This window comes from Hordeum vulgare, chromosome 5H (assembly GCF_904849725.1).
Source record: "Hordeum vulgare subsp. vulgare chromosome 5H, MorexV3_pseudomolecules_assembly, whole genome shotgun sequence".
Classification (NCBI taxonomy): domain Eukaryota; kingdom Viridiplantae; phylum Streptophyta; class Magnoliopsida; order Poales; family Poaceae; genus Hordeum; species Hordeum vulgare.
The window spans coordinates 481,114,923-481,131,618 of NC_058522.1; the positions used below are offsets into that span (position 1 = coordinate 481,114,923).

Genomic DNA, 16,696 nt, shown 5'->3' on the forward strand with positions numbered 1-16,696 from the left:
AACAAAGCCCTTGACTAAGATACTCTTTATTATATAGCTCGCAAGCTCGAATACATCGGGGGAGACATAAGGCAAAAGACTCAGACTAAAACACTAAAGACTTATTCCACTAAGAGAAGAAATAAAAACTGAAAAGGAAAGAATTAAAACAAAGGTAAAAGCAAAAGATATAAAGGTGATACGATACCAGGGCAACTCTCCCAAGCTTGGCAAAAGCCAAGGGGATTGCCCATACCAATGCTTAGTTGTCTTCCATTGGTGGTGATGGTGGTGTTGTTGTTGAAGTAGTCTTGTGACAGCCCGATGCCGACGCCCCAGAAGATTCCCTTTTCCTTCCGTTTTCGTCGCGCGCCTATTTTTATTTGTCGCATCATCATCGCATCATGCGCATCATCAGCATTGCATCGTCGTCTCTGTTGCCGCCAGTTTTCAAACGTTGCATCCGTTCTTAGTTGCCGGTTAACGTCGTTGTTCGTTCCGAGCCTGACCGCACACGCACGCGCCCGCGGCACCGTCGTAACTCTGTTTTTAAAGTGTGCGTAAAACTTTCTCTGATCGGGTTGAGATTTGACGTGCGATCTTATTTTAATTTAGCTAGGCCGCCTGTCGAATTTCGTCGCGATCGGAGACCGTCTGGTACCCGAACGGTCGACCGTAGCGGCACCGTATTCGGTCTACCGTCGGACGTCTGTCGGTGTTTTAAAATTCGTGCCGCGCCGCCCGTTCTCCCTCTCGTCTCCAGATATCCACCCTACACGGCCACGTACCCATTCCCGCGTGCGGAATCGTCCGAATCCGACCGCACGGTTGGATCCGGAACGCGATTCCGGGTAACCTAGCCCCCCGTTTGTCTATATATAGACCCCATGGCATTAATTAGACAGCCCGAGCCCGGGTCAGGCCCGCCGAAGCCCATCTTGGCCCGACGCTAACCCTAGCCCGAGATCCCGCGCCTTCACCGTCGACCGCCGTCTCCTGCCCGCGGCAGCCCGAGCTGCCGTGCCCCGCGCCTCCGGCGACGCCCGCCGGCCGTCCCGCCGCCTCCCTTCGGCCACCGGCCCGCCGCCGCCGGCCGGCCTCCCCACCGGTATGCTTCCCCGCGCGAGATCCCGCGCAGCCGGCATCGTCCTCGCCGCCGGCCTGCCCCACAGCCCCGCCGGCTCTCCTTCCGCGTGCGCCGCCTTCGGTCTCCCGTCCAAACCCGCCGCCGCTCCCTCGTTCCATCGCCGGTGTCCGCCCCGTCGAGGTCAGCCGCCGCCGCCCTGGTGTGCATCGGGAGCGGGCAGCCACCCGAGGAGATCGAGGCTCTCCACCTGGGCCGCTCCGCCCCGCGTGGGCCTGTCCTGCCGCCCAGGCCAGGCCGGCCTCCTCCGCCCCGAGCCGGGCCGCCTCGCCTCTCCCTTAGCCGTTGACCTGCTTCAACCACCAGGCCGACTGCCCCCTCTCTCCAGGCCAGCCCAAGTGGCCGAGGTGAGATCCTCCCCCCCCCCCCCCCCCGCATGTGCACATTTTAATTATCTTGCGCCCCCTGTAGGCCCATTAGATAATTAAGTAGTTTTAGGAATTAATAAATTCCAGAAAATAGCGTATATTCTTTTGCCCGTATCTTTTGATCCGTGTGTCGGAACGAGGCATGTAGTATATGGTTTTGGTGTAGTTTTGTGCATAGAACCCGATTTTAAAACTTGCATAATTGTTAGACGTCGTTTAGCGTGTCGTATGCCTAGAATAACGTGCTGTTTTAATAGGATACGTCCCGTATTTAATTCTCGCGCAAGTCCGGATAGCCCGAATGCCGTATTAGATATGTCCATGTTTTAGGGACCATTTTTCCATGCATGTTAGAGCGGTCATTTGAATTTTTGCGTGTAGGGAATTGCCTCTAGTTTATTTTCCCGTATATAGGTTATTTTCTCGCATTTATGTGCGGCATTATTTTGTGTTGCAAACCCCACATATTTTATATGTTTCCGGGGTAGGAAAATCCCATGGATTTTTCTGTGCAATTAGTTTTAGCATTAGAGTAAGTTAGTTCGCGAGATATTTTGCTATGTTGCCCTTTTGATTAATTCGTAGGATTTATTTCGTGCCTCGTTTGAATTAGTTGTCAACTAGTGAGTTGATCTTGGATGTTTTGTTTAGCCCCTGGTATTTTTAGTTGCAATAGAAATGCATGTTTAGGTGTGTTTTGCTTGCTCTCAAGTTGCTAGAACTAGTGCTGTTTTAGAGGAGCTGAAATATTTCTAAGTCTGGAATCTGTTATTATTTTGTTGCTGTCTTATCTTGCTTGCATCTGGTGATCTGTAGCTCTTTTGAGGTTGGTCCAATGGAGTTAGTTATAGCCCTTGTGTTTCTCTAGCATCCTGGAAATTTTCATGCCATTTGGAGTCCTGTAGCTATAGGTTTTTCTGCTGTCAATATTGCTTCAGATCGAAAACTGCACTTTCATGAGGTGTAATTTTCACTAAGTCTGAAATAGTGTGTGAGATGCCATTTTGTGTCTTCTTTCCCTAGTGCTCCTTGCTGCCATGCTACTTGTTGTTAGTTTTTTGTAGTAGTGCTTCTTGCCCTCTTTCGTGTCATGCCTTGCTTGAGTTTATCGGAGTTGTGTAGCTCATAGTTGTGGGGCGTAGAAAATGCTATGTGGCTGATTTTGTCACATTGTAGTCATTTCTTGTTTTGCTCGTAGTTTTTGAACCGTAGCTCCGATTTGATCGTGTCCTACATGAAACTTGCTTAGAATATCGTGTAGTTTTATTTTCTCTTGCTGGTTGCATGTGTTGAAGTGTCCGTAGCCGTCGTTGCATACATATTGCATTCATGCCATCATATCTTGCGATGCTTGTAACTTTTGATCCGTAGCTCTGTTGGAGATGCTCTTTATGTGTAGATTGCTTGAAATGACGCGTAGAATCACGTGAAACTATTTGTTTTTCTGTTTAACAACCAATTAAATGCATTAGTTCAGATCTGGACAGAATTGTTAATTAACATGTGAGGTCGTCTTGGAGGTGCTATATGTCATTTTCGACCTCATTTAAAACGCCTAGATAGGTAGATTAGTTACGCTTCACCTCTTGCATGTTTGACAACATTAATATTGCCGTGTAAATAACCGGGAGTGAACTAAATAATTCATATGTGGAGTTTTGTCAATATGCAACTCGTTGCATATTGAACTTCACTTAATGTGTAGTGTTTGTTTGTGTGATTTGCCATGCCGTGACTTGCATGTATTCAACTGCTCATGCATCATTTGTATAGTTGCACCGTGTGGTGAATTCCGTGTGTTGATTCGTGTTTCCGGTTTTCCCCGTCTCGATAGAGTTCCGCAAGCGTGTCGGATGTGAGGACCCGTTCGACTACGTCGGTTCGTCTGCTTCACGGAGGCATTCTTCTTCCAATCGGGATCTCAGGCAAGATGATCATTTCCCCAGATACCATTACTATAATTGCCATGCTAGTTTATCGCTTCTATCGATTATGTCTCGTTGCCTACCACCTGTTAAATTCAGCCTCTCAACAATGCCATGAAAACCTTCAACATGTTCAACCTAGCAAACCACTGATTGGCTATGTTACTGCTTGCTTAACCCTGTTGATAGCGTTGCTAGTTGCAGGTGCAGATGCTTCCATGTGAAAACATGGGTTCCTTGTTATATCACCCAATTAAATGCTATTTAATTTGATGCACCTATATACTTGGTAAAAGGTGGAAGGCTCGGCCTTTCTAGCCTGGTGTTTTGTTCCACCTTTTCCCCCTTAGTTTCCGGCTACCGGTGTTATGTTCCATAAACGAGCACTCCTAACACGATCGGGGTTGTTATGGGGACCCCCTTGATAATTCGTTTTAGATTAAAGCTGGTCTGGCAAGGCCCAACATTGGTACTACATTTGCCTAATCACCTAATAAAATTGCATAGGGACTTCCCAGGCCTCGAGGATAATTTAATCAACCCCCGGGCCAGTGCTCCTCATGAGTGTTGGTCCAAAACAGAGCATCTTATTAACGCTACCCGGGGCAACTCAGCGTTTGGCGTGGTAACCATCGCTCATCCGTCGTGTCCTGAGAACGAGGTACACGACTCCTATCGGGATCGTCGACACGTCGGGCGGCCTTGCTGGATTAGTTTTACCTTTGACGAGATATCTTGTGCATCGGGATTCCGATGATGCTTTGGGTAATCTCAGAGTTATGGTTTTCCACTAGGGAATCCGACGAGATCGCGAGCTTCGTGATTGAGGATTTCTATGCGGCTTGTGGTAATTTGTGATGGACTAGTTGGAGCACCCCTGCAGGGTTAAATCTTTCGGAAAGCCATGCCCGCGGTTATGTGGCAACATGGAAGCTTTGTTTAACACTGGTTCTAGATAACTTGAAGTTAACTTAATTAAAATATGCCAACTGTGTGCGTAACCGTGACTGTCTCTTTCTTGAGTTCCTTCTCCGATCGAGGACACGGTGGGGTTATGTCTGACGTAGGTAGGTGTTCAGGATCATTCATTTGATCATCAGTAGTTCACGTCCGTTATGCGTAGATCTCCCCCCCCTCTTATTTCTCGTACTCGTAAGTTTAGCCACCAAATATATGCTTAGCCGCTACTGCAACCTCACCACTTAACCATGCCTCACCCATTAAGCTTTGCTAGTCTTGATACCTTTGGAAATGAGATTGCTGAGTCCCCTATGGCTCACAGATTACTACAACACCAGTTGCAGGTACAGGTAAAGGTTACTTGACGCGAGCGCGTTGATTGTTCATTTGGAGTTGCTTCTTCTTCTTCTTCTTCATCGATCTAGGATGGGTTCCAGGCCGGCAGCCTGGGATAGCAAGGATGGACGTCGTTCTTATTTTTCTCGTTTGTTTTCGTCCGTAGTCGGACCCTGCTCTTACCCTTGATAATTATGTAATGTACTGATGTGACTCTGATGTAGCTTGTGGCGAGTGTAAGCCAACTCTGTATATATATCTCTTCTTTTCAGTACATGTACTTGTGACGATATCAATTCTTGCGACACGACGAGATGCGCTTCTATCCCTGATGAGGCCTTCGTGTCAAATTGAGGATAGGGTCGCATCATGGGCGTGACAAGTTGGTATTAGAGCAAGGACTGACCTAGGAGCCCCCTGGATTGATCGAAATTGGCTGAGTCGAGTCTAGTAAAAAATACTTTGAGTCTAGTTATATATCGGAGAGTAGGATTCTTTTTTCTCCTCTTCTATGCTCTGGTGAGGAATCTTGACGTAATATTTAATTCTACTCCTATTCTCACTCAATTTTTTTTAGGATCACGCGGATATTTTTGGAATCTATATGATGCCGATGTGACGGAGTTCTTTCTTGGTGCCTCCTGTCTGACTTGATTTTCTTCCGGGGAGTTGAGCTCCAGGGGATTCTTGAGCACATCGTTATCATTCAGATTTCTTAGTATCTCAGAACAAAGGATGTTCGTAATTGCTTCAATAATAGTAGTGGCGAGATAAACCCGATGTCCCCAGTACTGATGCACATTGTTTGGGAGTACTGCCATACTTTGTATCGTTGTGATCACGAGGGTCTGTTGTAGATGAAGGTCCGAGATTCTGGTCGTGTGTTGACGGATGTGATACAGGTGACGGGTTAGTATAGGAGTTGTGTGATTATTACTCCTTGTATCCGTGTACCAGATTGCATGACCAGATATTTCGGGAATTCATAGGTGGGAATTCAAGTAGTTGCTTATAGGACAATCTTCCAACAAATACATGATGTTAGGTTGGGGTTCGACATCTAGTGGATTCGTTTGTTCACGGTCGACTTAGAGTGGTACACTACCGATGAACCCGAAACTTTTCCGGTGACCAAAACAGGACTTCCTATATATCAATCTTTACCTACGGACCATTCCGGAGCTCCTCATGACGTCCTGGATCTCATCTGGGACTCTGAACAACTTTCGGTTACCAACACCTATAACTTCAACTATACCGAGACGTCACCGAACCTTAAGTGTGAGACCCTGCGGGTTCGAGAACTATGTAGACATGACCCGAGACACTCCTCGGTCAATATCCAATAGCGGGACCTGGATGGCCATATTGTATCCCACATATTTTCCGAAGATCTTATTGGTTGAACCTCAGTGCCAAGGATTCATATAATCCCGTATGTCATTCCCTTTGTCCTTCGGTATGTTACTTGCCCGAGATTTGATCGTCGGTATCCGCATACCTATTTCAATCTCGTTACCGGCAAGTCTCTTTACTCATTCTGTAATACAAGATCCCATGACTTATACTTAGTCACATTACTTGCAAGGCTTGTGTGCGATGTTGTATTACCGAGTGGGCCCCGAGATACCTCTCCGTCACACAGAGTGAAAAATCCCAGTCTTGATCCATACTAACTCAACTGACACCTTCAGAGATACCTGTAGAGCATCTTTATAGTCACCAAGTTACGTTGTGACGTTTGATACACACAAGGTATTCCTCCGGTGCCAGTGAGTTATATGATCTCATGGTCATAGGAATAAATACTTGACACGCAGAAAAACAGTAGCAACAAAATGACACGATCAACATGCTACGTTCATTAGTTTGGGTCTAGTCCATCACATGATTCTCGTAATGATGTGATCCCGTTATCAAGTAACAACACTTGCCTATGGCCACGAAACCTTGACCATCTTTGATCAACGAGCTAGTCAACTAGAGGCTTACTAGGGACAGTGTTTTTTCTATATATCCACACAAGTATTGTGTTTCCAATCAATACAATTATAGCATGGATAATAAACGATTATCACGAACAAAGAAATATAATAATAACTAATTTATTATTGCCTCTAGGGCATATTTCCAACAACTAGTGCATTTGCTTGATGAAACACACGTCTAAATTATTGAAAGGTTCAAGTAATTTCAGAGTGAAGTTGAAGATCGTCGTGACAAGAGGATAAAATGTCTACGATATGATCATAGAGATGAATATTTGAGTTGCGATTTTGGTACACAATTAAGACAATGTGAAAAATGTTTCACATCTCATGCCACCTAGAACACCATAGGGTGATGGTGTGTCCAAACGTCATAGCCGTGCCCTATTTGATATGGTGCATACTATGATATCTCTTATCGAATTACCACTATCGTTTATGGGTTATGCATTAGAGACAACCGCATTTACTTTAAATATTACACCACGTAATTCCGTTGAGATGACATCGTATGAACTATGGTTTGGACAAACCTAAGCTATCGTTTCTTAAAAGTTTGGGGTTGCGACGCTTATGTGAAAAGGTTTCAACATAATAAGCTCGAACCCAAAGCGGATAAATGCATTTTCATAGGACACCCAAAACAGTTGGGTATACCTCCTATCTCAGATCCGGAAGCAAAGTGTTTGTTTCTAGAAACGGGTCCTTTCTCGAGAAAAAGTTTCTCTCGAAAGAATTGAGTGGGAGGATGGTGGAAACTTGATGAGGTTATTGAACCATCACTTCAACCAGAGTGTAGCAGGGCGGAGGAAGTTGTTCCTGTGGCGCCTATACCAATTGAAGTGGAAGCTAATGATAGTGATCGTGAAGCTTCGGATCAAGTTACTACAAAACACGTAGGTCGACAAGGTCACCTACTAGTCCAGAGTGGTACGATAAGCTTGTCTTGGAGGTCATGTTGGTGGACAACAATGAACCTACAAGCCATGGAGAAGCGATGGTGGGCCTGGATTCCGACGAATGGCTGGACGCCATGAAATTCAAGGTAGGATCCATGTATGAAAACAAAGTGTAGACTTTGGAAGAACTACTTGATGGTCGTGAGGCTGTTAGGTATAGATGGATCTTTAAAAGGAAGACATACGATGATGGTGAAAAGTCACCATTAAGAAAGCTCGACTTGTCGCAAAGATGTTTCCGACAAGTTCAAGGAGTTGACTATGATGAGACTTTCTCACTCATAGCGACACTAAAAGTCTGTTGGAATTATGTTGGCAGTTGCTGCATTATTTGTGAAATCTTGCAGATAGGATGTCAAAACATTGTTTCCTCGACGGTTTTCTTGAGGAAAGGTTGTATGTGTTACAACTAGAAGGTTTTGTCAATCCTAAGGATGCTAACAAGTATGCAAGCACCAGCAACCCTTATGTGAACTGGAGCAAGCATCTCAGAGTTGGAATATACACTTTGATAAGATGATTAAAGTTTTTGGATATACAAAGTTTATGAGAAACTTGTATTTCCAAAGAAGTGAGTGGGAGCACTATAGAATTTCTGATAAGTATATGTGGTTGACATATTGTTGATCGGAAGTAATGTAGAATTTCTGGAAAGCATAAAGGGTTGTTTGAAAGGAGTTTTTCAAAGGAAGACCTGGATTAAGCTACTTGAACATTGAGCATCAAGATCTATAGAGATAGATTAAGACGCTTTATGAAACTTTCAATGAAATGCATGCCTTGACAAGTTTTTGAAGGAGTTCAAAATAGATCGGCAAAGAAGGAGTTCTTGGCTGTGTTGTAAGGTGTGAATTTGAGTAAGACTCAAAAGCTCGACCACGGGAGAAGAAAGAGAAAGTATGAATGTCGTCCCCTATGCATTAGCCATAGGCTCTCTAATATGCTATGCTATGTACCGCACCTAATGTTTGCCTTGCCATGAATCTGTCAAGGGGTACAAAAGTGATCCAGAAATGGATTATTGGACATCAGTTAAAAGTTATCCTTAGTAGTGGACTAAGGAATTTTTCTCGATTATGGAGGTGATAAAAGAGTTCATCGTAAAGGGTTACGTCGATCCAAGCTTTGACACTAATCCGGACGACTCTAAGTAGTAAACAGGATTCATATAGTGGAGCAGTCATTTGGAATAGTTCCAAATGGCGCGTGGGAGTAGCATCTATAGGATCACAGAGAGATTTGTAAAGCACACACGGATCTAAAAGGTTTATAACCGTTGACTAAAAACCTCTCTCACAAGCAAGACATGATCAAACCCCAAAACTGTATGGGCGTTAGATTCATTACAATCACATATTGATGTGAACTAGATTATTGACTCTAGTGCAAGTGGGAGACTATTGGAAATATGCCCTAGAGGCAATAATAATTGGTTATTATTATATTTCCTTGTTCATAATAATCGTTTATTATCCATGCTAGAATTGTATTGATTGGAAACTCAAATACATGTGTGGATATATAGACAACACACTGTCCTTAGTGAGCCTCTAGTTGACTAGCTCGTTGATCAAAGATGGTCAAGGTTTCCTGGCCATAGACAAGTGTTTTCACTTGATAACGGGATCACATCATTAGGAGAATGATGTGATGGACAAGACCCAAACTATGAACGTAGCATATGATCGTGTCAGTTTATTGCTACTGTTTTCTGCATGTCAACTATTTGTTCCTATGACCATGAGATCATGCAACTCCCGGACATTGGAGGAATACCTTTTGTGCTATAAAACGTCGCAACGTAACTGGGTGACTATAAAGGTCCTCTACAGGTATCTCCAAAGGTGTCTGTTAGGTTGGCATGGATCAAGACTGGGATTTGTCACTCCGTGTGACAGAGAGGTATCTCGGGACCCACTTGGTAATACAACATCACAACAAACCTTGCAAGTAATGTGACTAACGAGTTAGTTGCGAGGTCTTGTATTACGGAATGAGTAAAGAGACTTGCCGGTAACGAGATTGAACTAGGTATGGAGATACCGACGATCGAATCTCGGGCAAGTAACATACCGAAGAACAAAGGGAACTGCATACGGGGTTAACTGAATCCTTGACATAGAGGTTCAATCGATGAAGATCTTCCTAGAATATGTAGGATCCAATATGGACATCCAGGTCCCGCTGTTGGATATTGACCGAAGAGTGTCTCGGTCATGTCTGCATAGTTCTCGAACCGGCATGGTGTGCACACTTAAGGTTCGGTGACGTTTCGGTATAGTTGAGTTATAGGTGTTGGTGACCGAAGGTTGTTCGGAGTCCAGGATGAGATCCTGGGCGTCACGAGGAGCTCCGTAATGGTCCAGAGGTAATGATTGATATATATAGGAAGTCCTGTTTTGGTCACCGGAAAAGTTTTGGGCTCATCGGTAGTGTACCGGGAGTGCCGGGAGGGTACCGGGGACCCTCGGTAGGGGTGTCACGCCTCGAGGGGCCTCATGGGCTATGGAAGGAGACAAACCAGCCCCTAGTGGGCTGGCCTAAGCCCCCACTAAGGCCCATGAGGTTTGAGAAGTAAAAAACCAAAGGTGGAAGAGGAGGAAAGGGTTTCCAAGTGGAGAGGAGAAATCCTATTCCTAGTAGGATTGGAGTAGGACTCCTCCACCTCCAATTTCGGCCAAACCTTGAGGGTTTGAGGCTGCCTCCTCCCCTCCCTCCGTCCCTCCTATATATACTAGAGTAATTAGAGGCAGCCCTAACCCTAATTGCCACGTGCTCCCTCTACTTCATCTAGATCGGTTTCTCCTCTAGTCTAATTCGGCGGTGCTTACGCGAAGCCGTGCTGGATTAGTTCACCACCACCACCACCACCACCACCACCACGCCGCCGTGCTGGAGAACTCATCTACCTCTCCGCCCCTCTTGCTGGATCAAGAAGGTAGGGATCGTCATCGAGTTGTACATGTGCTGAACGTGGAGGTGCCATCCGTTCGGCACTAGATTGGGATGGATTGTGATGAGATCGCGGGACGGATCATGATGATATCGCGGGACGGGCTGCGATCTGGATCGCGAAGATGTTCCACTACATCAATCGCGTTATATGCGCTTTTGCTTAGTGATCTACAAGGGTATGTAGATTCACTCTCCCCTCTCATAGATGATCATCAGCATGGATAGGTATTGCGTGTGCGTAGGAAATTTTTTTGTTTCCCATGCAACGTTACCCAACAGATAGCTCCCCAGTTTGCTACAGCAAACTTACGTGCAGCAAAAAACCCAACCTACCCTACTCCTCATGGGTCCAAACTACACCAGTGCCCTCTGGCATGCATGCCTTGCATTCTAGATAACTTCTCCGGACCAAAAGGTCATCGTGGACACGCCTTGGCATGGTGACCACGATGCTGACCTGCAACAACGGCGCTCTGGAAAAAAGGGGTGTCTTGTAGCTCGTGTCCAGCAGCGATAGAGCACCCCAGCGCGCCAGGCATCTCCTCTCATCCTCCCACGCTCCTCCCCAATGCCAGGAAGCCACCAAGGCGACCGTGGCACGCGTGCTCCCGCGCGTGTAGAGCACCCGAGATCCCTCTGCTCGCCTCGCCTTAAGGGCCTCTCCCTGAGCATTCCTCTCTGCTCCCTCTCGCTCCCACTCTCTCCCACACCTCCCTAAGTACGTTTCCCCCTCCTGTCATGCCCTTCTTCCACCCCCATGGTCGGAGCTCTCCCGTCGTACCCCGCTCAAATTCAAGAGTAGCTCTCGCTCTCCTCCTCTTTAAAGCCTCCTAGGGGAACCAACATTGCCTCGGCTCCCTTTCCTGTGCCCTAGCTTCCTCCCTCAATAGCCATGGCGTCGTGCCCTTCAGCGCGGGCGGCCTCCTCCGTGGTCGTTCGAGCCTCCGCCACTCCCCTTCTCTCCGGTGGGTGTGCGTACCACAAATGGGTGCAGCTGGTCGCCTGAAGCCCTCCGTTGGCCAAACCTCCCAAAGTGGTGGCCGGGAGCATCGGCGAGCAGAGTTGGCGTCGCCCTGGTATGCCCAAAGGAGCCCGCGGGAGGAAGGAGACGAACCTGCCAGCGGGACCCGCCTGTCGGTCGGCCTATGAGGCTCACAGGTGGGCTGCTCCACTTAAGTGGAAGCGGGCTCGCCACGAGTCGCTTTCACTCGGGGAGACGTATTTCCCCAAGTGCGCCATCGACGTCACTACCTTTCCCGCCCGTATGCGCCGCTGGGCCGGCCCACTTCCTATTTGACGCCGTGGGCGCATAATAGCCGACGGTATAACTCTTTTCTATTTTAATTTCTTCACAGACTATAAATTTCATAAATAATTCATTTGAACTACAAATTTGGTGATTCAAATTCCTACAGATTCCTAAAATCATGTGTTATCTAAATATATGCATTGCATATTTTAACACATATTTTCTGTAGTACTAATATTCAAATTCAAATTTGAATACTTCAAACCCCCACTTTGCAAATTCCTACAACATCCAAATCAACTCCAAACGGAGTGATTCAAATTTCCAGAGACTTCAAAAATCATGCCTTATTTTCCTAGCCAGGGTGAACATTTTTCTCTGGCATTGGTTCTGCTAGGTCAAATAAATGGCTCCCTTTTCCATTTAATCCATCTTAGTAAATCCATAGGAAATTCATACCAACTCCAAATACAATGAAACCACTTCCTAATTGTTTCTAAAATCATGACCTATTTAATGGGTGCCTCCACTCATTTTTATGAAAATATTCTCTGTAGACTTCTTGTGGGGCCAGTGATGCCTCCATTTCCACCATTCAAAATTCTTCGGTGATCCAACTCTATTAGAACAAACTTTAGGAATTTATCTTATGACCAGAGATGTCCAAGAAAATAAAACTCCTATTTATAGAGCACTTTTGTTTTCTTCTTGGCATGTGGCTTATCATGGTTGTTTCCAACTATAGATGACGAAGTAGGCGGAGTGCTCAGAGTTGGACAAGGATCTATGAAGACCTCGAAGACTTTAATGAACTAGGCAAGTAGCCCTTGGACCATGTCTCGGAAACTATTTTTATGCATGTCATATAGCACTCCGTTCCGATGCATTGAATCATATTGAATCGATGACCACCTTGGTCGGTTGTCTCTGAAGAACTCCTTTTTGATACTTGCACTTGGGCATGACCCTACCTTCCTATAAGGGTTGTGCGGGTGGGAAGTAGTTAGGTTGCTAGTAGATGCTATGCAAATGGGATGGGAATATGCACTGTGATGATGAAAGCAAAAGTTTCAAAGATTTTTTTTTTGAAAACCCCGTTGGGCGCCACTAATGCCCGAGGGAGATGATGTGAGCTAGGTAACCACTTGAGAAATAAGTGGTGTATCAAGGAAAGTTGTGTGTGTGGTTTCAAAAACATGAGAGATTTAAGATTTGTTGACCGTCCCAACCTTACATGTGCGACCACAATACCCCTTCGTGGGACGGGGCTTTGTTGATTACTTTGGTCGATGCTAGCAGAGAGCTCGCATTACTAGTGGCAGGAGTGGCATGGCCACTCTCGAGACGGGGTCATGTCAGGTAGGGCGACCATGAGCTATTTTCACAAGCACCGGGCACACCGTTGCGCGCACTCATGGATGGTATGATCTAGGGCGAGGCTCGTATGATGTACATTGTGAGGGATGACACCAACAAGTGGACTCTTTGTTTAGTGTCGCCAGGGGAAAGGCATTGTTCGGGCGTTTACCTCGGGTATGTTATATACCACGAGTCGTGGATGGCACGGAAGTTCCCCGAGTCTTGTGGGTACAGCGTGCAACCCCTACAGTGTGTTAAACTATTCGAATAGCCGTGTCCACGATCAAGGACAGTTGGGTGGACCTGCTTAAACTATGTCTAAAAGTTTTCGCATAAACCAAGTGTGCGTGTGTGAGAAAGGTGGTTATGTGAGAAAGATGATACATGAGATAAGTCAGGCGACTTGGCATGATGGGTGGACATGGGATGTTCGACCCTCAGTTGATATGATGAAGAATACCTTGGTGATGTTCGTGCGAGCTAGGACGCTTCCCAGTCAAAATGCCTGTAGGGTTAAGGCAGATGCCATGGGTTCACGCTGTCGTTGAAGATTTCCGTTGCAATGTATATGAAGACTTGGCCATGAAGGTCATATTCGAGTAAAACGGTACGTAATGGATGTAAGACTCTTATTACCCAGTTCCTATGTGTTCAGTGAGCATTGATCTTAGGGATCACTGTGCACGTGCATTCGGTGATCACGACTTATGAGTTGGGGTCCACACAATCCACCACGCTCCTAGCACTTCTGACCACTGCATAACAAGCAACACCTTCAGGAAGGAATGCGACGGTGATGACGTTGCTACCCGGACTGATCCTATGGTTTCCCCTGTATGTGGAGGGGCACGAGTGAGAGGGATAGCCGACGCCCTTCAGGAAGGAACGACGATGCCCACGGGCGTCGCTGCGTCGGTGCCAGCCACACCGACAAGGATTTCTCCTGTCCACCACAAACCCTCGTCCCAATCGATTTGTCGTGCTCCACCAAACGTGCCACCCACCAACATACGCTACCACGATCTTAGAGACACCACCTCCCTCTCACCATGGAGAGAGAAGCGGGACCGACGGGCCCGAGAGGGGTCGGCTAGGAACGAGGAGCGGCAGAGTCAGCAGCCACACGGGAGGGGACAACCTCCACCGGCCTTGACGGTCATCGACCGTATGCAGCAGGGGGAGCACACCAGACACGTAGGCCCGCTCGAGCCCTTAACGGCTCGTGAAGCTCCCGTTGCCGCACTGCAGTGTGCGTGCCGCCGTCTCCGCAACCCCTCGCACGAGCCACCCCTCCGTTCGCCGGAGTCGACGCACGCAGAGCCGAGCCAGGCCCGCCCAAACCTAGACGGGCCTCAAAAGGGCCCAGATCTAGGCCGAGAGGACGCCGCCGCCAACAGTCGTGCCAGCCCACAGCCAAGTGGCCGCGCCACCACCTCCTCACCATCCAGAGCAGCGCCGCCCGAGGTAGCGCCGCCGTCGGAACCGCCGCGCTCCCGCGATAGGACGACCACCTGCAATCACCGTGAGCCCGTAGCCGGATCCCAACAGCTGTCCTCGCCGCCCGCAGCCTGCGCTGCATGGATCTAGATCCGACCGTCGGTCGACCGCGATCCACGCCAGATGCGCCCCTCCATGGCAGCCACCGCGCCACCCCAAAAGCCCACGGACCCGACGGTCCGCCGCTACCCGAAGCGCTCGGATCTACGCCACCGAGCCTCGCCATAGCCTGGCGCCTTCGGCGGCCAGCCGTCCGGCAGCGACCGAGGGGTCCACGGGGAGGGGAAGGAGTGACCCCACCGTCGCCCATGCCGGCCTGGCTTCGTCGGACAGCAACGGCGAGGGAGGGAGAGGCCAGAGGAGGAGGGTCTAGGGGGCGGCGGCCAGGGTCCTCCCCGTCGCCGTGCGGGGGCGACTAGGGAGGGCGAGGAGAAAAAAGGCTAGCGACTAGAGATAGATCCGGTGAGGTTGTCCGTGAAAACATTACTCTCCTTCAAGATATACAATTACGGGAATATAACATACAATTACGGGAATATAGCTTACAAAAATGTCTTACGTAGTGGGTTGGAGGGAGTAGCAGCATAAGTTTTCTGGCATTAGCTCACCCATACTCCTACATGGTATGTGTTGCCAATTCACAAGATCTGTTTAATTTCTGTAGTCTCAAGTCTCAGCAACTATATACAGATTATACAGGCGGAATACAGAGGAATGCAAAAGATTTACAACACGAAAGTGCGACGATCCTACTGTGTGCATGGGTGACGTGCAGAAAAATGACATTTTCTAGCCTAAAAATTTCTTAAACGCAGGATCTACACCGTCGGTACAACATGAGCATGCCGTTTCGCTTCCACTGTCACCGCCGGCGGCGAAGCCTCATGATCATCAGCCAGCGGTTCCACCGTCGCCGCCACCGCAGGCAAAGCACCCTCAGCAGGCGTTCCACTCTCCACCGCCGGCACCTTGACAACAACCTTCCTCGGCGGCGAGAGGTCGCACCGGCAGAGAGGGCAGCTCCGGTGCGAGTGCAGCCACATGTCGATGCACCCGACATGGAACACGTGCCCGCACGCCGGGATCCGCCGCGCCATCTCGCCGGCCCGCAGATCCTCGAGGCACACCGAGCACGCGGCGCCGCCCCCCGACTCGAGGTCGATGCCGTCGGCGCCGTACGCGAACGTGGGCAGGGCGTCGATCGCGGCGCGCCCGAGCCCGAACCGTCGAGCCGCCGCCGCCGCCGCCCTGGACTGGCCTCGCTCCGACGCGCCCGCGCCGCCGCACCAGGTGTCGGGCGCGAAGTGGTCGACGGCGCCGAAGGCCACCAGCGCGAGGCTGGCGAAGGCGAAGGCCTTCCAGGCGCTGCCGAGGGCGACGGCGAGGACGCAGAAGAGGAGCAGCCACGCGCACGTCGCCGCGATGCCGTAGCAGGCCCGGCGCCCGCCGCGCTCGCCGCCGCGGAGCCGCGCCATGAGCCTCGCCAACATGCTCGCCGCTCGATCGCTAGCTCTGCGCTGAGCTGAGGCAGTAGGCTGGTCGACGAACTGGTCTTATCTCGGTGTGTCTGAGTTGAGGTTTTACGGTTGACTGCAGCTGGACGACGGAGCTTGCGGCTGCGGCGTGGAGCTTGGTGGTGCTCTCCGTGCGGGTGGGAAGAAATAGGCAGCGGCGGTGTGGTGTGGGTGTTGGGTTCCGGGGAGCGCTGCGGCGGCGGCGGTACGTGCCGGGCCTGCTTGGTGCGCGGAAGATAATACTGATAAGTGGTGGTGTCTTTACAAGTTCCGGCGTGCTCCGGTCAAGCTTCATTCGCCGGCCATTGTTTGTCGGCCAATTGTTTGACGAGGAGGGCGCGTTTAAGGTTAGTATAAAATGGCGCGTTGACGGCACGGCGGAAAGAGACAGCGTTGCGCAGGTGATACGTTCCTTTGCTTGGCCGGATAGGGTGGTGGTAGGAGGGGTAGCACACATCGTTGT

The 16,696-nt window shown here is 48.8% G+C and overlaps 1 protein-coding gene across 1 annotated transcript; it reads right to left on the bottom strand.

The window, feature by feature from the left end:
- Nucleotides 1-15,343: 15,343 nt before the first annotated feature.
- On the bottom strand, nucleotides 15,344-16,209 carry LOC123396944 (RING-H2 finger protein ATL39-like). Its single transcript, XM_045091700.1, has one exon. The coding sequence runs from the start codon at nucleotides 16,207-16,209 to the stop codon at nucleotides 15,538-15,540; it is 672 nt and encodes a 223-aa protein (XP_044947635.1). The 3' UTR covers nucleotides 15,344-15,537.
- Nucleotides 16,210-16,696: the final 487 nt, after the last annotated feature.

Excerpts from the sequence above, each read along its gene's own strand:
- LOC123396944 (XM_045091700.1), bottom strand. The coding sequence starts at position 16,209 with ATGTTGGCGAGGCTCATGGCGCGGCTCCGCGGCGGCGAGCGCGGCGGG.